At 35.5% G+C, this 23,010-nt stretch overlaps 1 protein-coding gene across 4 annotated transcripts in view; it reads right to left on the bottom strand.

Moving 5' to 3' along the window:
- Positions 1 to 23,010, bottom strand: part of LOC121975117 (protein NO VEIN) — a 62,250-nt gene that overhangs the window by 31,106 nt on the left and 8,134 nt on the right. For all 4 annotated transcript variants that reach the window (XR_006110261.1, XM_042526527.1, XM_042526526.1 and 1 more), the window contains exons 3-7: positions 18,388 to 19,063; positions 18,003 to 18,101; positions 12,557 to 12,722; positions 8,402 to 10,248; positions 3,007 to 3,219 (exon numbers count right to left, since the gene is read on the bottom strand). Coding sequence is in view for 3 of the 4 variants with exons in the window: in XM_042526527.1 (XP_042382461.1) it covers positions 3,007 to 3,219; positions 8,402 to 10,248; positions 12,557 to 12,722; positions 18,003 to 18,101; positions 18,388 to 19,063 (3,001 nt within the window). In the remaining variant the exon portion in view is untranslated. The remainder of the gene's footprint in view (positions 1 to 3,006; positions 3,220 to 8,401; positions 10,249 to 12,556; positions 12,723 to 18,002; positions 18,102 to 18,387; positions 19,064 to 23,010) is intronic.

Genomic DNA, 23,010 nt, shown 5'->3' with positions numbered 1-23,010 from the left:
TGTTGCGAGTCGGCACACATACCATGATGGAACCAAAAGGCATAGACCACAGACTGATAGGAAATGGTTAAGATAGACTTGTTGATGCAAGGCTAGCGAAAACCATGTGTTTCAGTTGGTGATTTCATAGGTTTAAATGCCTCAATTGATGATCTTGCAACAAAGAGAAAAGAGAATTCTAGAACTAAAGTTTTACACTGTGCTTACATGGGACAAGAGGACGGAGAGAAAGAAAAGGAAAGAGAGGAGGAAGGCATAAGGTCAATCACTTTGTGATGGGAAAAATAGAAGGAAAGGAGGTGGGAAGGAGAGAGAACCAAATTGTCCTTGTCTTCTTTCTGTTCTCCCTTTTGTCCCAATACCGGTAATGAAGCTGACTCAACCATGCACTAGCAAGAAAGCCAACCTCCATAGCAAAACCTGCCTCCCAAGGACCTCCCACAACAGCACCCTTGAATACCAAGAAGCTTTGTGATGAACTTCTCGTACATCATCTATTGGAACTTGAATGTTTAGCATATTTAAATTTTCTCGTCTTAAATTAATTTTAAAATTTTTAGACAATAATTAACTTGAACTAAACCAACAAATTAGGTCTTGGGATTGAGTTAAAGGCAGGTCGGATTTTGATGAAACTCATTGTGTAGACATAATGAGTGGGGGCAAGTGGGTTCAAATCGGGGTTTATTGGGAATCATTTTGGCAAGTCTAGGGTTGGACCAAGATACTCCATTTTAGTAGTTGGATTGGCTTAGTGGAATTTTTAGATGCTAGAGATATAAATTCCCTTTCTTTAGCTCTCCACATAATCCCTTCTCCTACTCGGCCCTTCTCTTTCCCCTCTTTGCACAACAACGCCACCTTGACCCTCTACACACCACCCTAGCTCAGCCACAATAGTGGTCGACCATGACAGGCTCCAACATCTCCTCTCTCTCTTGCTTTTGTTTACATGGGTAACAATGTCACTGCTCAGAACCGAGACAAGTGGACACCACCATTGCTCCTCCTTTCCCTCCCTTTTGTACCCGGCCAAGGCACCCACTCCTCTATGCCTTGTCGACAACCTTAGTGTACCACCACCACTAAAGCTAAGGCAAGCCTGAGCCACCAGACACTCTCCATCTGGCTCTCTCTCCCTTTTCTATGCCCTGTGCCATGACACGCTTGTTCCCAAACCCATGCACATTCCAACATCGTCACCCACACTAGCACACACCACAACATTGTCAAACAGATCTCATGCACCTTAAAGTGAATCGCCTAACCCTCATGTGCTAGTACTAGGAAACAATCACCTATTTTGAATTAATAATTGCTTGTTATTTAGGTTTGATTCGCTCAAGTAGAGTATATCATTGAAAGTTCTATTATGTCCCATCAACATAGGAAAAATTGCAAGATAAAGTTTGATCTTATATTTTTATTTTAGGTTTGTTCTCGTATTTATGTGGTACATTTGGTTTAGGATGGGAGATTAACAAATGTTTTAGTGGTGAAAGTTGAGTTGTTTAATTTGGATTGCCTTAGGATAATTAGACTAGAAAATGGTAACAATTAATGATGGTTTTATTTGTGATAAACTAATGGTAATGATTAAGTGACTATAACTAACTATAAATATTAATATTATCCTCAAGAATAATGATGCTTATAATAAGTTAGTTGAATGTGAAAGTGCAATATGAACTTTGATTATGCTATTCCTTTGAATTTTTAAAGATATCAAATTCATGCAAACCACTTTTGTTACCCACTTTGCAATTTATGCTCACTTTCTAAAGTCCTTTGACCTCTAGGTGTTAGTGTCATTGGGGTAGTCATGCTACCGGTCATACCAGTCATGTTTTCTTTTAAGGTATGCATTTTAGTTAGGTTTAGTGTTGTAATTTGCTCTAAAATTATTGTAGATCGCGCGCAGCGAGAGAGGCTTGCTTCTAAGTGGGCTTAGCTCAGGCGAGGAGTGACCATGCTTATTAGAGCTTCAAGAAGATGTTCTTCGATCTCTCAAGGAAAATGTCATCATAGTCAAGTTCACACAAAAGGGGTGAAGGCTTAGCATGATAGGGGACCTAATAAAGAACCGACTTAAATCAATGTTTTAGGAAAAACTCACAAACCGCAAATCTAGTAAGGTCAAACAACACAAGGAGCATCATCGTCTTTTTAAGGATTTCCTTTGATTTTGCCATATTTGGTGGGAAAGTAAATTAGCTCAAATCCCATTCTAGCCGAATCATCTTTAGACTCCCTTACATTCCATTTGCAGTAATCAATGAAAAGAAAAGGGGTATCCAACTGTTCCCTTTTTGCGGATCCTCCTCCAAAGTAATTTTAAAACAGTAGAATAAAATAAAAACTTTTTACAAGTTCAATTGGTATTATGTAGTGATTATTTTCATTGACCCATTATATTTTCAAAAAATCAATAATTTTGAATTGCATCATTTTCCTCCACTAGGAAGAATTTCACCCTATCAAAAATAAAAGCAGAGTATGGAACCAAGGAAGTTGTTGGGGAAGCTGATATACAACTTGCCATTGAACTTTAGAGTAAGTTCATTTCTTGCTGCTCAATTTCAAGAATCCATCCAGTGCAATTTGGCATATATCATTCCTATGATCTAAGTGTCACCTATATCTAATAGTCTTTTCTAATGGATCTGGTATGGCTGACAGCTTCTACATGTCAATTATGTCCTCATTTGAGGTATTAACTATATTGTGTAGGAAGTGCAAACACCGGAATTGAAGCACAATAGTTTATGGGAAAGTGAACAAACATACATGAAGGCTTGAATATCCTTTGATAAGGTAACCAATCCACTGTATTAAAAATTGGCCGATATTCAATTTCAGTTGGACAGTCAAGACAATAATCATTATTACAATGTTTCTTTAAATGAAAGGGAATCCTATCTCAGGAGCAAAAATAAAGGTTATCCTTTCTAAAAAATGTGGAATCAAAATAATGAGACAGCAACTATGAATCTAGATAGCATATACCCGAAATACTGATTTAAACCCAATGCCTTTATGCCCTATATATCCTGCAGCTTCTCCTTTCTTGGTTGAGTTCCCAATATCACAAAGAGCTCTAATGTTGTCTGCAGAGAATCCAACCTCATTGTTTAAAACAACAATACCAGTCTCCTGAAGAATGAAGACTAGTGTTGGCTCCACACACTGAGAGTAAACATTGTCATCAGCATTTTGTACCTAAGTTCCCAATCAAATGTCAGTATAGAATTTGTGGCATATAAACAAATGTCAGTATAAAAACTGAAATATAGGCCACAATATATTACTGAAAGGAATTAAGATTACCTTAAATGTAGATTTTCAAGCAAAATATATCATCAAAGCTACTACAATAGTCAAAAGCAACAAACACAGTAAAGGTAACAAAAAGAACAAATGGCAAGTGATTGCTAAAGCAAGTTAAATCAAGCTATACCAAAATGTTTCACAAAACAGTGCACCAAGAGAATGTCATGTTAAGCACAAGCAAGTATCAGGGGCACAATTATCCTGAACTGAGTTTCGAAGGGTTATAGCAAATATTAGGTGCACAATTATCCTGAACTGAGTTTTGAAGGTGGGATCATAGCACACAAATAAAACCATAACAATCATGAGTTAGAAAAAATATTGGACCTTGAAGTTTACCTGTCAAACCAAGCATTACTGTCAAAATATAAATCAGCAAAGACAAGCATTTTTGCTCTATTTTTTGACATGCACTGAGTGATGAGATATACAGAATGATATACATTTCATTATCTTGACACCACGCTGATCAGCATACAAAATCCATATTGGCATAAAATCCACATTAAATTTGTGGTACCAGTTAAATCATATGTTGAAATACAACAATATCAAGGGTAAAGTCCCAGTTATTTGGTGTAGAATACCATTGGGTTGAATGAAAACATATCTTTGGTTAGCCCATTGATATTCACTAATAGTGAGCTGCATCTAGGCTGTTTGCTTGGAGGGATCAGATTGAAGAGAAAGGAAAGGGAGAAGAGGGAGAAAAGGGGGAGGAGAAGGAATAAGATATTTTTATTGAGAAGGAAGAAGGGAGAGAAAAATATTTTCTATATCCTCTTCCCAAACCTCTCTCCAGCCAAACTTGGAAAGATAAGGGCGGTGACCAGCAATGTCAGGCAATCGGCCGACAATAGGTGGCGGCTGACAATAGTTGGATGTTCACCAAAGAAAATAACAGACAGTGATGGTCAACAGTGTTCTTCAAATAAAAGAAAATCGATGGTAGACAGCCAATGGTTGATAGTGGTTGATAGTGCTGGTGTCTACCAGTGGTGGTGAAAGAAAAAGGTTATAATGTTATTTTACCCGAGGTTTAAAATTTTGACTCATGCCGAGGTTTCAGTCCGGGGCAGTTTCGATATTTTTTAAATATAAAATATATTAATTAAAAAAATAAAATATTTAAAAAATATAAAATAATCTTTTTAAAAGGGAAAAAAAGGAAAATAAAAAATAAACAATTTATTATATCCTTTTAGAATTAAAATAAATAAAATATATAATTTTTAGATAATTTTATTAGAGTTTAATAAAATCTCTTTAGATTATCTCTATCATAATTAGGAGTTGATTAAAATAAACCTAACTTTTAATTTAAAAACACTAGAGACACGCGACACCGACTCACGCGGCACTAGCACAGCAGCGCAACCCCTCAGCGGCAATCGACGGGTCACGCGGCCTTGGGGTCACACGACCCTCCGGCGCTGTCTCGAGGTTCACGCGGCCCCTCCGTGACAAATGCTGGGTCGCGCAACCCCTCCAGTGCGGTCTCGAGGGTCACGCAACCCCTCCGCAATGGATGCGGGGTCGCGCAACCCCTCCGAGGCGATCTCGAGGACACACGACCCCTCCATTGCAAACACCAGCGGCAAACACAAGGTCGCGCCTCCACGGAGGATATATTAATAACTCGAATTAAAATTGATACATCAAAATTATATAAATTAATTTTTTATTCATTAAATTAATTATTAGTTTAAATAATATATATTTAAAATAATAACAAAATAACAAAACATCAATTTAACAGTAAAAAATATAAAATGATAATAATAAATTATCAGAATATAAATATGATTTATTAGAATTTTTAAATAAAATTTAAATAGCAAAAAAGGAATTTTTATAATACCAATTAATCAAAATTTTAATTTTTAAATATATTTTTTATAGATCTTATAGAGATAATTTAATTAGGATTTATAAAAGTCTATTGGAGAGATCACACCCAATTAAATTAGGATTTATCTTATAGAGATAAATTAATTGAATCTATTTTTTCCTAACAGTAACACCATCACAGCACCAGAAGCGTCTGTAAGGCTTCCAGCGGCGACGTAGGTGTCGTGCAACGGTTCTAGCAGAGGCGTCGTGCAACGGTTCTAGCAGAGATGTCACGCGACGCTTCAGGCGTCGACGTCTCACGACGCTTCCGACGACTGGGGAGGCGTCCCGTGAGACTTCCAACACCGCTGGAAGCGTCACGAACGCTTCTGGCGATGCCGAAAGCGTCACAGGACACTTCCAGCAGTGCAAAGTCATCCTGCGATTATCAATCTTGCATAGATGACACGCATTAAGTTTATTCGCATGCAATGTCGATTTCGCTTCCGCACCAGAAGTAAATTCTAGCAATTTCAAGCGGCACAACTCGACACTTCAAACACTGGCCTAAATTAACTATTAATTAGTTAAATTTTAACTTTTACTTTTTTTATTTTTTATTTAATGAGATAAGTACCCAATCATATTGATCAACTTAAACAACCACAGTTCTTTTCATTTAGAATTCATATGAATAATCATATTTGTTATATGTAAGTCATAATCGTGTTGTATGATTCTAACAACTATGATATAAACATTAAAGTGGAGTCAATACAATGTGTATTTGTTTACAAGAAAATGCCAACTCATACAAATTCAAAGGATATAAAATCAATCAGTTGCAAGCTAAAAACATAAATCCTTGCAAAGTTTAACAAACTGGAAATATTCCATCATAAATGGCATTAACTAGTTAATCAGCATGAGGTTCAAAATGATTAAGATGATGAAGCCCTGTTTGTGTTTGTTCTTACTATTTGCAATCGGCTATAAGGGGTATTATTAATAACAAAAAAAATAACTTCACCAAAATTCATCAATGGAGTTATCAAACATTTTATAATATATTTTATTAATCATGATTAATCATAGCTAGCAATAGTTATACAATAAATATATGGGAAAATTACATGAGAACCCTAAATGGCATAAACTTGAAGATTTCAGTTTAGTACAGCTGAAGGAACTATAATGAAACCCAATTTATACTCCATTTCAGATTAGTGTTTAAGGATTTAGGATTTAAGACTTAAAAATCAAATAAATGTATTGTTATGGTCCCGAGTGCAGGATTGAGTCACAAGTCGAGATCCGAATCCGTACTTAGTCATGCAACACGTAATGGGGAAGGGAGGGGAAAAGACTCGTCCTAGACAAAGTCCAAATTACTCTATTTTTCTTTCTCTCTTCATTAATAATAGCACTCCTTATATAAGAAGTCAATTACATGGGCTATTCAAGGAAAAAAGGAAAAGATCAATCGCTAAAGGAAACAAGGAATTAAAAATAGAAAGACCCTTTATCTATTTCTACTTATAACAGTAGCAAATTTTGACAATAGTAGATTTATTCCATCAGCTAACTAGGTAATAGCAAATTTATTCCAAACTGGCAATTTAGATAGTAGCTGATTTATTCTATAACGCCACTAATAGCATGGAGGGAAATTTCCGAATCCACTTCCACCTCTTCCTCACCTTCCCTGTCATCATCAGGCACTTCAATCCAAAATAGGCGTTTACACTTGTGACCCGCGGAGTAGGACTCATCACAATTAAAACAGAAGCCTTTGGCTCTCCGTTCTGCCATTTCGGTGTGAGTCAGATGCTTGAAGAATGAAGCAGGTGGAGTATCCTTGCTGATGTTCCCTGTTATCTTGGTTTTCTCCAAAGGAGGGCCTCCACTGCTGATGTTGAGCTTGGTTGTGGTCCCGCCCTAATTCGTGCGCAGCAGCCCCCCGCCTTGATGGAGTACTGCTTCCGTTCTAATGCCCTAGCCATATTCATTACAATGCCTAGGTTTTCAGACTTCTGTAGTTCGATGTCAATACGAAGATCTTCGACTAGCCCTGCAGTGAACAAGTCAACCTGTTGTTGTGGTCCGAGGTCCGAGGTCCGAGGTCCGGGTGAGGTGGGACTGGAACTGCCGCTGGTAGTCTTCTACCGAGCCTGTCTGCTTCAGATTTGCTAGCTCTCCCAGTGGGTTGTTACTCATAGGCGGCCCAAAGCGGATATGACAATGGTTTTTGAATTACTTCCAAGTCATATCAGGTTCTTCCTGTTCCATCTGATCAAACCAAAGTTGGGCTTCCCCTACCAAGTGGAAGGCAGCAAGGCCAACCTTGTCGGTTTCTGTGGTCCTTTGATTGGCAAAGAATTTTTCGCACCTTTTAATCCAGCCCAGTGGATCCCTTTCTCCAAAATAGGTGGGGAACTCCATCTTCGAGTACCGTGGAACCAGGGTGCCACTAATTGGTGGTTCAAGTCTGACCTCCGAGGCTTTGGAAGGGTCACACTCCATGCTAGTAGGGTTGTTTGCGGTAGGCACCAGCTGTTGTCTTGTCTCTTGAACAATACGAGATAACTCGATTGTCTGCTCCTTTAGTCCCCGTTGGCGGAAGGTGATCTACTCCATGAAAAGTTGTTGTGAGATTAATCTTTCTATGAAGGTATTGAGTTTGGATGTGATTGGATCCGTGTCGCCCATGATCAACTCTGATACCAAGTTGTTATGGTCTCGAGTGCAGGATCAAGTCACAAGTCGAGATCCGAATCCGTACTTGGTCATGCAACATGTAATGGGGGGGGAAGACTCGTCCTAGACAGAGTCCAAATTACTCAGGGGGAAAGACTCGTCCTAAACAGAGACCAAATTACTCAATTTTTCTTCCTCTCTTCATTAATACTAACACTCCTTATATAAGTCAATTACATGGACTATTCAAGGAAAAAAGGAAAGAACAGTCGCTAAAGGAAACAAGGAATCAAAAATAGAAAGGCCCTTTATTTATTTCTACTTATAGAAGTAGCAAATTTTGGCAGTAGCAGATTTATTCCAGCAGTTAATTAGGTAGTAGCAGATTTATTCCAAACTGGCAAGTTAGATAGTAGCAAATTTATGCCAAGCTGGTAATTTACTTCCAATTATAGTGGCATCCAACAAAGGTGTCCATATCATGTATCTCCAACTAAATCTATAAGAAAGAGAAAGTTACTTGCATATATCATGAACTTACAAGCTCTAGAAGAAGATGTGAATCTTGTGAATATAATTCTTGTGACAAGCAATGAAGTGCTCTTCCAAGCCGAGCATGCTGCTTCTTTAACAAAAAACTTTCATTATCTGTAAGGTTTTGGTCCAAACCAAACTCCGTACGGCGAATCTCCTCAATAACAAGGGTTGCTTCGTGGATCTGTTCGTAATTTGACATGCTAGAATTCTCATTAACCACATGACTAGCAATCTCCATGCTTAACTCACCCTTCAACCTTTTATGGAAGCCATGATGCAGCTTATCGCAGTCCTCTTTACCCCCAGTAAAAGATTCACTTCCCTTATCTGGGAAAATGACATCACTTTTAATGCTAAGATTAGCAACATTATTATTAATGGAAGGATTGACAGCTAACTCTGGCACATGCCTCCCATCAATTGCAGATTCAGAACCTAAAGAATTAGAATCTGGTTGAGAGATCCTCCTGTCCATTGCAGCTGAGGAATTGAAATCATGGTAATCTTGAACCCATTCTGTTACTCTAAGTGTTAATCCAATATCATGAATCATTAAACGTTGACTTGATTGGTTACACTGATTCAAAATGATGAGAGGAGCATGTCTAGTAAAGAATTGAAGCCCAGAAAATAATATATCTGCAGCAAAACTCCAGAATTCGGGAGGTAGAAGACCAAGGCATTCAAGTATAAACCTTGCAAGAACAGCAAAAGCATTATTCACCTTGGAAATGTGTTGGCTGATCATACCATCCTGTCTAGATTGAGAAGTTGCTAGAAAATCACCAGAACAAGGACCCATATTAAAGTCTTCAACAGAAGCTGATAAATCTTGCAGAGAACATGCATCAATTGGGTTCTCTTTGGTGATCTCCATTTCACTTGAATCAATGAAATTTCTTATCACAACTTCCATGGCTCGTTGTACATAGCACTTTAGAAGGGCTACAGGAGCATGGCATGTACCTCTATACAAAGATATTAGTGATAAGAAACTTAATGCCACTCGAGATGGAGAGAGTTGAATCAAATCTTCTAAAAATTTATCAACAGTTGCTGAAGCATCAACCTTGATCACTTTCCCATCTTTTGTTGCTATACATAATAGTTCTTTAGTTTGGGCTTCATTTAATAACCACTCTATTAGTGGGCCAAATGACGGACCATATACAAGATCCCAGTGCGACCAAGAAAGAAGATCTGACAACATTGGAGCTGCAAGCATACAGTCAGTGACATTCTCAAAAGCAGAAGTCACTAGAGCACAATTTTGTTGGTCAATCAAGGCAGTAGCTCGAGATGAATATTTCACAGTGCATTCCAAGCTAGTCCATTGTTTCCCCAACAATGCTGCAGAAAAAAGGACACAACCTGGACCATCATTATCTTTTTGGCATGTCTTAAGATTTGAAACACAATTTCCAAAGTCACTTCCCAATATGTTGAAGTTTGCTGTTGGAAATTGCTTGCTAAGAAGAAAAAAAACATCATTTTTGGTCCTAACACCATCTTCCATCCAATTATAATTAGCTAGAGATATCAAACCACTCAATTGTTGCTCACACAGGGAAACATGCATAGAACACAGACCGGAAGAGCCCTCATCAAAATTTTCAAATAGTTCACGAGGCAACAATGAAGCATATCTTTCTAAAAATTCTAAGAAATTTCCATAACCAAGAGTACTGAATTCTTTGACTGAAAAATATGTTAGCAGCCATCTCTCACAATCACAAAGCTTCTTTAATGACCATAACAACTTCCCTGTATGTAAATCTCTTTTACTTCCATTAATAGTTTCCAATTCCATATAATCAGCAATCTTCTTAACTATGTCATCTACAGTTGCACCTGCAGAAGTTAAAGAAAAAAGAATGATAAGTCGAGAGACGCTTCCACAAATTTATAATTCCAGGAATCACACTTGCTAATAAAATTCTATCTTCAAAAGCAGAATTCAGGTTATCAAGGAGCTCTAATACGCAAGCATCTCATTGTAGATAAAGGTCTGAGTCATGATGCCAAACTAAAGAATCATCAAAGTTATCGCAAAACAATATTGACACCTGTTACAGATTATATTAAAAAAATAGGAAATATAGGCAATGGTTTACCTTAATTATAGGGTGTAATTTACTTTGATTGTAACAATTTGATTAAATCTAGAAACTCTATATATATATGTATGAGATTGATGAATAACAAAATATAATATATTTTAATTCCTCCAAAATTTCTTAACATGGTAGCAGAGGACACCTTAATCATGTCTTCAAACCCTAGTCATCATTCCAGACCCTAGCCTCCTCTTCTCTTGCATTATTGATTGATACTGACAACTCTTCTCTTCTATAAGTCATTGCTGGCCTAGGAGGAATCAGCAATCTGTCATTACCCAGATTGCAGTCATCAGAATCTCTACGCGAGCCGCATGCGTCGTTACGAGTTTTCTAGTCCAGTCCCACAAGTCGGTGCATGAAAGTGCATTCATGCCCAGAAATCTATTTGGTTGTTACTATTCCGTCCACCGTGCATGAAAGTCCAGTCCCACTAGATTTTATTGTAGTATGGGAAAGTCTATCATATTCATAAATCCATATATGGTTTAAAACAAAGTCCCTGTGTTTGGTTTGGTAAATTTAGTCTTTTTGGAATGAAGAAAAGTATGATTATTTTGTGTTTAAGACAATCTGCAATAGGCATCATCTTGTTGGTTATTTATGTGGACAATATTGTCATTAGCAGAAATGATATTGCAAGTATTTTGTCTCTTAAATCCTTTCTTCATTGTCAATTTCATACAAAGGATTTAAGGATTTTAAAATACTTCTTCATTGTTGAGGTATCAAGATGTAGAAAGGAATCTTCTTATCTTAGAGGAAATATGTACTTGACTTATTGTCTAGGACAGGAAAATTAGGAGCTAGATCATGTAGTACTCTAATGACTCCTACTCTACAATTCATAAAAGATGGTGAATTATTAGATAATTTGAAGATTGGTTGAAAAGTTAAATTATCTCACTATGGTTCGTCTAGATATTACATGTTTAGACACTATTGTGAGTCAATATATAGCTTCTCCAACAGTAGGCACATATAGAACAAATTGTGTTATTTGAAGCACCTAGATGAGGTATCTTATATAACAATCATAGTCATACTAAGGTTGAGTGTTTTCCATATGCTGATTGAGAAGGATCCAACAATGATCTAAGATCCGCACCTATTTATTGTGTCTTTGTTGGGAGAAATGTAGTTTTATGGAAAAGTAAGAAGAGAATGTTGTCTCATGTTCTAGTGCAAAATTAGAATATAGAGCTATGGCAAAAAGTTGTATGTGAGATAATGTGAATTTATTAGAAGTATGTCTTAAACCTTCAGTACCAACCAAATTATAGTGTGACAACCAAGCGGCTCTACATATTGCTTCCAATCTCGTATTTTATGAGTAAACTAAGCATATTATTGACTATCATTTTGTCCCTAAAAAGATTACACAAGGTTTAATCTCTACGGAATATGTGAAGACAAGAACAACTAGGAGTTATTTTCACAAAAGATTTATATGCGGTTCGGGTCAATATATATGCTCTAGTTTGAGGAGTGTTACAAATGATATAAATAAAAATAGAAAATATAACATTATGATTTACCTTGATTGTAGGGATAGGATTTAGTCTAGATATTCTCTATATATGTATGAGATTGATGAATAAAAAAATATAACATATTTTAATTCCTCTAAAATTTCTTAACACCACCAAAACAAAAACAAACTACAAAGTATCAAGTGCTCATTATCAATATTGTGATTTCATCAAGCTTGTTTTAGGAAAATATAATTTGTCAAACTACGAAGCACTACTTCTAATTTTAGAAATCATGTGGCGACTTTTTTTGAGCCAAAATGTACCACTTTTCCTAAATCTTAACTTGCACAATTATACCCTTTGCTCGATAGATGATCCTATCTCCATTTAAACATTTTCATGATATCACAGTGGTTTTCTCTCATTTTATATCTTCATTGGTCTCACAAGAATATAACATAATTACAAAAAAAATGCATGAACATGTCTCTCGTGCTTTTTGAAAAGAAATGCTTGAAAGAAACAAATTCATTTGTAGAAATTATACAAAAATATTATTATGCTTACTGTCAAAGCTCTCAGAAATATTCAGACTAGCATTTTCTTTATTTGTAGGCCCAACATTTATCATCTCAGTAGAGAATGCACAGCTGGGGTTGCTAAGTTCAGATTGACCACAGGCTTGAAAAGTATCATAAATACTATCAACGGTTCCATGCTTAATAGACATTATCTGCAGTTACGAAGTACAAATTACTGATAATTTCAAGAAAAAAAAATCACTAATATGAACAGTTATAGTAATTTCAGAATTATAAATCAAATAAAACTGAAAAGAGTAAAATTTTCAATTGTGTATAACAGACATGCTATGGAACCAAACCTTTGCTAATGACAATATAGCTTAAGACAGAATTCATATCAGAAAATTAATAGTACTGGGAATTTGGAGAATCTTTAATCCATCCAATAATTACTTGTAGCTTAGGAGCACAAGTGTCAACGTTTATAGCAAAGTAAGAAAAATACTAGAATTGACATTTCCAGAAAAATGCATTAGCACCCATCACTGGAGTATTACCAAAAACATAACTTAAGCAGCTAGTGGACAATGGTGTAAATATTATAGCATTGTTCTATATGGAAATCATTCTATAGTGTTATGCGTGTTTTCTATGTTGCACATGAGGAATAATATATTATTCTTTACAAAATTGAAGTGACAATAGAACAAGTTAAATTCATTTTAAATAGTAGTAATTTTCCAGTTAGAGATATTAACTTGAGTGGTGTCATGATTTATAAATTGCAAAGCAAGCTATTATCATGTAATCAAGGATCCAAGCTATCAGCTCATGTACTGGGGTAGTCTTCTTATATAATTTAATTATTAAATCTTGTTTTAAGTCAGTCGTACCATTGTGAGTTAAATTGAGTTGCTTTATGAATAGTGATACACTGATACCAGAATTTCATCTAAGAGTTCTGTCTAGATTTGTTACTATAGCAGTGTAGATGATTATTTGTGATTATCACTCCCAACCATCGAATCATGTTTCTGACTCTCGGTGACTTGAGTTATAATCAATTAGCTGCTATATTCAGTGACTTCTAGTGGGTTGACTTGTTAATATTTAACTTCCTAATTCATCATCAAATGATGGAATTGTGTCCTGGGCTTTTGCCTTGCTATATGGAGTAAGACAACTTGTTCTATTAGAGTTATCTGGGATATAGATTTATTAGAGGAAGTTGATAATATATTTTCAAGAGAAATTGTGAATGAAACATTATATTTGAGTTCTTAAGGTTGAGGGACGGATTTCCAAAACAATCTTTTTGATTAAATTTGTGATAATTGTGGTGAGCTATAAAAATAATAATAATAGCAGTAATGACTCTTCAAATGGTTGATTGTCAAGTTTTATGTTGGTTAACAGGATGTAAGTAGTTGTCTTTTTGTGTTAATTGAACAAATCAATTGGAATGTCAAGATGATGTTGATTGGTTTGCTACTGAAGGTATATGTAATGCCAATGTATAGATTCAAGAAAGTTGATGTGGTTGACAATGTTAACTTGTGAGGATCTTTGTTACTCTTCCCTTAAATTCTTTGGGAGAAGGGTTTGCCAAGGTTGATGTCAAAGAGTTGAAATGGTATCTTGATTATGATTTTTTTAATGGACATATTAGTGGGACTGCTTGGAATTGTGAACCATGCAAATGAAGTTGTTAAGCTATATATAGTGATCATTTCAACCCCGAAGACTATAATATTGTAGACTCCCCATTAACCCCTCATGCTCTTAATGTACAAAAGCCCTGACCAGATGGGAGGACGTCTATTTGAATGTGGTGTTTTACGATTGGTTTTGTGTTCAGTCGCTTCCTCTCCATATGCAGTATCCCAAGGAAAAGTTACAATTTAGTTTCTAGTCCCGATAACACAAACTCTAACCTCTTTTGATTGACAAGAGTAAATGTTTTCCTTGAAGGAACTATCAGCCTTGAATGCCCGACCTACAATTAAAGAGTTCACTAGTTTACGACAATATCTGAAGGCAAGGAATTCTAGATATTTCAAAAAGAGCAGAGCCAACAATAGGGTTGTAAACAAGCTGAGCCAAGCTTTGGAGTATTCAAGGTTGTTTAATAAGGTAACCGAGCCGAGTTAAGCTTAAAATGAACCAAGCTTTTGAAATGATTGTTCAAACTTGGCTTGGTTTATTTTTTATGAGATTGAACTTGTTTGAAGCTTGGCTTGAGCTTGGTTCGTTTAGATGTTATCGAGCTCTCAATTCAACCTTGGTTCGAGCTTGGTTCGAATTTGGTTCGTTTAGATATTATCGAACTCTTAATTCAAACTTGTTTGATTGTTTGAAACTTTTAGTTATTTGATTAGTTATTGAGCTTGATAATTCAAACTTATATGTTTATTTTATTTTATTTTATTGTTTATTTAGCATATTGAAAAGAGTTATTAATGAATATGGTTCATGAACATTGTTCACAAACATTGTTCACGAACACTGTTCACAAACATTGTTCACGAACGTTAACGAGTTGAACACATGTGTTCAAGTTTTTTTTGTTTAGTTTAACGAGTTGTTCAAGCTTATTTGTTTAATTAATCTTGTGTATATTGAACGAACATAAACAAGCTCTTACCAAGTCGAACACCAAATTTGTTCACGAACGCTTGGTTTATTTACAGCCCTAGCCAGCAGCTTAGGCTTTCATATTTGAATGTCTTCAAACTCATATCTAGACATGTCATGTTTATGAAGAATAAAAATAATTCTCTCACCCTCTAATTGAGCCCTCCTGTTAAGTCGGCTCTTGTGTAGTTGTAGATAAAGCTTTTGATCTTTCAAAAGAAAATAACATATGAAAGAATCAGAATAGGCAACTACTAATTCACTTGAACTGTAGAATAAATTAATTCCTTTCCAACAATTTAAATTGCGTGGCGTGCTGGTTTTCATGGGTGAAATTAATGTTATACCCGCCGATCGGCATCGCGAGAACCGCGAGTAGGGCTGCAAATGAATCAAACATTTGTGAGTAAGCTTGGTGTTCGGCTTGGTAAGAACTTATTTATGTTCATTCAATACACAAAAGGCCGATTACATTAACAAGCTTAAACACATGTGTCCTGCTCATTAATATTTATGAATAGAGATTGTGAATATTCGTGAACAATCTTCATAAACAATATTCACGAAAAAGTTTGTGAACCATATTCATCAATAAGCTTTTATCAACATGAATAAACAAAAAACTTTCAAAATGAAAATCAAACAAACTTAAAAATGTAAAACTTTCAAACAATCAAATAAGCTTGAATTGAGAACTCGATAACATTTATCAGTGTTCTAAAACTCGTCCTAGGCTGCTACCTAAGCATTACACGTCTACCACCCGTGCTAGAAACCTGTAAGGCGGATGACCTAGGCGGCCCAACCTCCTAGGCGGCCCTCAGCATCGATAATTTTGAGATTTTTATTTTAAAAAGCATGTTTGTCTGACCAATAAATCATTAAATTTAAAATCCCTAAATTACTTGTTCGTTTGCGCCGGCCTCTTCGTCTTCTCTCATCGTCTCATCACCATAGCTTCGTCGATTCTAGTAAGTTTTTTTTTTTTTTGTTATTTATTTTTTGTTTCATCTACTCATCATCGCGAGACGTCTTTGACAATGTCGGACACGTCGCGGGACGCGTTTGCAGCCGCCGGAAGAGTCCGTAGCCGCCGCAAGCGTCTCCAACGGTTCCAAATGTGTCCCACGATTCTTCTGACGCCTCCGGAAGCAACCTATGGTGTGAGTAAACATAAAAACCTCATAAAGCAAACAACATATAATTTTTTTTCACTTTCTCACTTTTTGAGTTGTTCACAGAGAAATAAAATGTCATTACTTTATTGCATGTACCAAATCAATACTGAAAAATAACAGGAAATTAAAACAAGAAGAATGTGATTACTACAAAATACAAGAACAACATTCTTGATAATCCACAAATTCCCTTCTGATAAAAACATAATATAAGTGTTTTTTTACATTAACTATTAACAACTATGTCCATTCTATATTATCCATCAATGCAATGAGAAAACTGTGGGCAAAGATTGGTTAATGGTATTTTAATCACTATTGTATAAGAATTAATGAAACTCTTGACAACCCCATGCTTCATATCTCTTTCTTCTGATTTCATTTTAAAAGTGATGGAATAACGATTTCCATTCAATGGTATTTTATGTATTCCACTAGCATTAAAGGTTCAAAAGATCCCAGGGGTTTAGATTAATTCATTATAGTGTTAGAATTATGCCCCTAAGTTTGAGATATCAAAACCTGATACCAACTTTGATTTAAGATCAGAATGGTTACATACATATATCATCCTTGGCATGCAACGACCTAGCACTTGGTGGACTCGAGGAAGAAGAAAAGGAAAAAGCGGGAAAAAAAAAAAGCAGTCACTGCCTTGATAACAAGGATCTGCTAGGAAGTTGCTATTTGTCCTTCCCAGCCACCAAAGATGTCTTGCTAAACCTTCTCCAACACTTGCCCATTGAGATCATCTCAGTATGGTAACTCATTCAGGCAATATTCCACATTTCAATATGGGATCAAAATGACACATTTCTCATATCAGATGGGAGACAACTTAAAAACTTGTTTTACCCCTTTTATAATGCTTATCATGAATATATTATTTAATCATTAACCTTTCACATATTTTCTTCCTTTGAGAAACTTAAATCCCGTAGATTGCAAATCTCTACAAATATGGAAGCCCAAAAAACGGCACTGGATTGATGAATATTCCAGATACAAGAATGAGTTTTAGCATTTTCCAAATGTAATTGAAACATGATTTATTAACTCTTTTGGAATAACCTTCCAAGAAAACAACATCCCTGGGATATGAATTCACACGCTAAACAACTTCTAGTGTTTGTCACTGCTTCCTAGTCAAACTCAAAAAACATTTGTGATTTGTGAACCATCTTTCTTAGATTTTGCACTACTATCACCATTATCAGGTAATCCACTGGCAGTGTATGTTTAACTGATACATAATGAGGAACATTGTGTTTCAAGATCAATCAAACTACAAATTAGTAATTTGTTTTTCAAAATTTGGGACCCTAGAGTAGTAAGTTATTTTATAACAAACTATTGAAAAATGAGATCCGCGGTCAGTTTACCATCAGGAAAAGGCTCATAAATGACAAGTCAATTAGCATAATCTCTTATTACAATGTGCAAGACAGGTACAAACTAGGATGAACACTGATTATACTATTAAAACAATCAAGTGGGCATGCATAAAATACCCACTACATGAACTGTATGATTGTCTCACTAGGATTTCAGTATGAAATCCCCATATGCAATCCATAACATATCTACCCTAAGAACTCAGCAATAGTAATCCATGAGACATCTACTAAAAGGATAAATAGATATAGAGATAAAGAGTATCATTAAGGGCAAACTTACAGCGATACCAATCAACCCGATTGCAGGGTAAGATGACAAGATTTTCTTTGTCTTCTTCTTTTGATATGGAGCATAGAAGTTTACCATCATGTCAAGAACCTGCAGATAATAATAAATACCAGGGCTAAGTCAAATCATTTATGAAAATGAAGGTACCTGGCCATTAATGTGACAAAAATGAGAGATGAAGAAAATAGGACTGAGAAATCAACAGGTTATGGAGGATCCAGATTGATCTTGTGCCAGTACATATCCAAAATTGAGAAGCAAGAAAGTTATGGCAACAATGGATGATCCAAGGATTTTGCTACAATCACAACTACCATATTTCACCAACATGTGAAGTTCAGAATTTAATTCTCAACCTACAAAAGTTTTTGCATACCTCAGCCAAAGAATGTTCACAACAAGCCTCCTTCCATGTTGTTATGAACTTTTCAAACTCAATACTATTGAGCTTCTGTATCCTCAACCTGTTTATGTCATTCTTTTGCAATTTACATGAAGAGTTACCTTTCTCCTCCTCAGCCTTTCTTTTCTTGCCATGAGACTTGTTACATATGCCCTTCATTGATGTGGTACTCTCAGGAATTAACTTTTCAGTAGAGTCAACTTTTAGCCCAAGTCGCATCATCTCTTCAGTTGTAGATGGATAAGGGCAGGTACTCACTCGCTTACCAATGTCGCTACTATAAAAAGTTTGAGTTTTGCACATAAGTCCACTATCATGCTTAGAATCTTCAGCATCATCAATTTCATCATCACTAGCAGCATCACTATCAGGGGAGTTGAAGCGGATGTGATTGCCAGTAAAATCATCACATTCAGATGCAAAGGTATTAATACGCTTAGCTATTAAGTCAAACCTCCCATCAAGAATCTTCTTTTCAGAAAGAATATTTTGGGATTGAGCTGAATCCATCCTACTCAGTGTAGTAATATTTCGGGATTGAGATGAATCCATCCTAGTCTGTGTGGCACTTTGTTTAATTGAATCACACGCTTGGTTGAAGGCCTCTTTTTCAGCTTTCATGGCTCCCTTAATATAGTATACATGCAATCTGTGGATAGCAATTACTTAAAAATGGTCTGATAGTTCATTAGTAACAGTCAATAAGCAATCAAGCAGGCATGTTGTTGAGTTTAATCAAGAAAATAGCAATCCATAGAAGAACTATTAGGAAATGTATGATTTATGACATCATAGTAAGAAACAATTACACGTCAAAAAATCCATAACTGTAAGATTGTAGAATTACAGAATATAATAACTACAATAAAGGGAAAGAGCCAGTAGGCAAAAGGAGGTGGAGGGGGGGCCTGGAACCAAATGGAAAGCATGTTTGGAACCGCTTTTTGGTTGATTTTTGCAGTGAGAAACTGATAACAGGAAGAAAATGTTTTCAAGTAACAGTAGTTTTTTCACCCAATAATTGAAGTTACTTTTTATTTTGTCTTTTCTTTTCAAGTTACCCAGAAACATCAAAAAATCTTTCAATTCTAATATTATTTTAATAAATAAACTAAATTGTTGCATATAAACTTTTCTGCTTTGTATTACTAAACTATACAAGGTGTGCCACAGTGATATATTGAAACTATATGGGGTGCACCAAAATCATATCTTTATTACCTCCACTCCAACATGCTAACAGAGTCCATCCTAGTTGTCAAACCACAATGGCCTCGCCTACAGGAGAAGCATCATTGTTGCTACTGTCGCTGCCCCTTCGGAACATTACGGAACTACTGCAGTAGTACAGCTACAGTCTTCTTGACTATTGTACCTATAGTAATCTGGTGTAGCCACAGTAAGTTTACCACAATGTCCACCACCTCCTTTCTCTCCCCTTTCACATGTACTCAGGGCTATGATAGTTTTAATTCAAAATCCTAACTCTGTATACCCAAACTGAACACCTCATCCTCTTGAGAGTCAATCTCTGGAATCTATCATCTATGTTTCCGATTTGAAGCTGATGGTCAATTCCAAAATAGATATTTCATAATTAAAACTACATACTTCGACGACAGGCTTTTTTTTGTATCAACTCAGAAACGAACTCCATCATCTTGATGACACTAATTCAGACAAAAAGAATATACAAATTTTGCAAGTTGCCTGACTCCCTAGTATGGCTATAATAGCATGGAATCACACATGCTCTCTAATGATTCATTCTAATGCTAAGGAAAATCTAAAAATACCTCAAGGATGTTTCTTGAGTTTATAAATTTGCAGAACAAATCTTCTGTCTTCAACAAGATGGCCAGACCCTTCAAGAATATTTTGCATGAGCTAAAGGCTAACGGGATGTTGAAGATTGAAAAGGATAAAAGGAAGACATTCTAATTGTCAGATTTCTTTCCTTATACAGATCATTGTTTTGGTGTTGCTTGCAACCACCTACTTGCTGATACCATTGTTCCCAATTTGGGGAATGATTTATCCTGACAAGTATTTACAACCTACTTCTAATCTAACTTTGTATTCATAAACACCATATGGTTTCATTATCAATGGCTCTCTCATATTCTTGTCTGGGTTACTGATTTTATTCATACATGTTCTTCCATTTTTCATGGTATTGTTCTTCATGCTCCACAATTTCCTGTTGGTTTACTTTCCATCTAAATTTTACCAAATCACAATTTTTACGTGACATTCTTTTCCACTAACTGTGCCTTTCAAGATCTACCACATTCCACGAAGGGAGATTGTTATGGTTCATGAGTCAGATGGCATCTACTAACTTCTGAATCCATCTGCACTGGCCCGCTATGTTGTTACCATTGCATCAAGTACAGTTAATAGGGCCGATGCTGTTTTGGTGGTTCATTTTCTAAGAGGATGAAACATCTTGCTTATTTTTCATTCTGAGGCTAGTAAGTTGAGCAAGAAACACATTTAAGTTAAGGCAAAAATCACCATATTTCTATTGTTTCAAATCAAATGAATAGAGTTCTTCTCCCTTTGCTCTTGTTCACTTTGATATTTGAGCATCTAAGTTTAGTTTCTACTACATTTAGTTATGTATTAGGTTATCTTCATAGTTGATTATTTTTGTATGAGACCTTGTCTCTTAAATGCTGGTACAAGGTCTACATGTACTCAAAATATTTTTCCATGAAATAAAAAAGAAATTTGGTATTGGCATGAAAATTTGCATTTTCACAATCTATTTTTACTTCCTTTTGTTAGTCTCATGGTATTAATTTATCAGAAGACGTGCTCAAACATCCTGACAAAATGGGAATGATCAACACTAGCATCGTTATTGTGTGTGCTTATTTTAGAAAAAAAAAATGTTTCCAATTTTCTGCGTATCCTTCTCAAAGAAAGAAAAATCTGCATGAAATGTGTTTGATTGCAATATTCTGATAGACAAGAACAAAAAATGATAGTTGTAATTTTATAGGAAGGTCAAAAGGATTGCAGCAAGTATCTTTTTTCACTTTTCATTTTTCAAATTCTCTTTTTTTTTCTAGAAAAGGAAAATAGAAATTTTCCAAGAAGCAAACACACCCTTCATATGCATGTTTGCCAAGATTACTAAGAGAACTTTTGTTTTCAGTATTTGATTGCCTATTAATTGAGCTTCGTTGGTTCTCCTTTTAACTTAATATTTTGTTGTCTTTTCTATGCTTTATTCAACCCCGCCAATGTCAGTCTCAAGTCCGGATGAAAAAGAGCAAGGGTTGCGCGTTAAGTTGCTAGCCAGCATGGATTTTCAGACAAATATTCAATGAACGGATCAATCAAACTATTGTGCTAATGTTAGGTTATTCCCAGGGAGGAACGTGTTGTAGGGTCCGACGGTAAGAACCGTTACGTTTCCATGAGAACTTGGGTCTACTGTTAAATATGTAAGAGTTCGCATGGCACAGCAATAACTATTGCACCTCCATAAAAATTTAGATGCAGGATTAAATATATAAGAATTCTCACACCATAGGTTAGTTATGAATAAATATTATAAGAAAACTAGCTGTCTAAGATAGAATTGGAATATGGAATCTAGGAACACTAACTGGTAAAGTAATTGAGGTAGTAAATGTAATGATTAGACAAAGAATTAATATTTTGTGTATACAAGAGACAAATTTAAATAGGAGAGAAGGCAAAGATGATAGAGAATTTGGGTTTTAAGTTATAGTAGACAGGAAGGAGTAAAATAGGAAATCGAGTAGGTATTATTGTAGATAGTTCGCTAAAGGATAAAGTAGTAGTAGTTAAAAAACGATCAAATTATATCTCTCAAGATAGTATTGGCAAAAGAAACTATTAATGTAATTAGCATATATGCATCTCAAGTAGGATTAGATGAAAATACCAAATCTAGATTTTGGGATGACCTAGATGAAGTATTACAAAACATTCCACCAAACAAAATGATTTTAATAGGAGATATAAATGGACATGTCGGAGTGAAAAATGATAAGTATAATAGGGTGCATGGGGTTATGGATTTGGAACAAGAAATGAGAAAGGGAAAACTATATTGGATTTTAAGATAACATATTACCTTACACTAGTAAATACGTTTTCCAAAAAAAAAAAAAAAGAATACCACATTTAAAAGTGGGAATAATAAGTCGCAAATTGACTTGTTAGGAAGAATGATAAAAAGATTTGTAAAGATTATAAGATTAACCCAAGAAAAAACTTAATTACACAACATAGGTTAGTAGTGTTGGATATATGCCTCAAACATAGTATCAATACAAGACAAATGTGCACGACTCCTAAAATTAAATGGTAGAACTTAAAGGATGGGAAACAAAATATATTTAAGGAGAGGATAGGACAATAAGTATTAGGAGAAATACACACGGTGACTCGAATACGACATGAGATAAGATGGCATTAAAGTTAAAAATGATAGTCAAGAGTGTATTTGATGAGTCAATGAGTCGTGCACCACCAAGTACTTGAGAAAGTAAAGGAAAAAAACAAACCACCTATATAAGGTATTATATACTTGTAAGAACAAGGAACACTTTAAAA

This window comes from Zingiber officinale, chromosome 4B, assembly GCF_018446385.1.
Source record: "Zingiber officinale cultivar Zhangliang chromosome 4B, Zo_v1.1, whole genome shotgun sequence".
NCBI lineage: Eukaryota > Viridiplantae > Streptophyta > Magnoliopsida > Zingiberales > Zingiberaceae > Zingiber > Zingiber officinale.
Note: the sequence above shows the minus strand (reverse complement) of the source record. Positions and strands in the feature narration are given on the sequence as shown.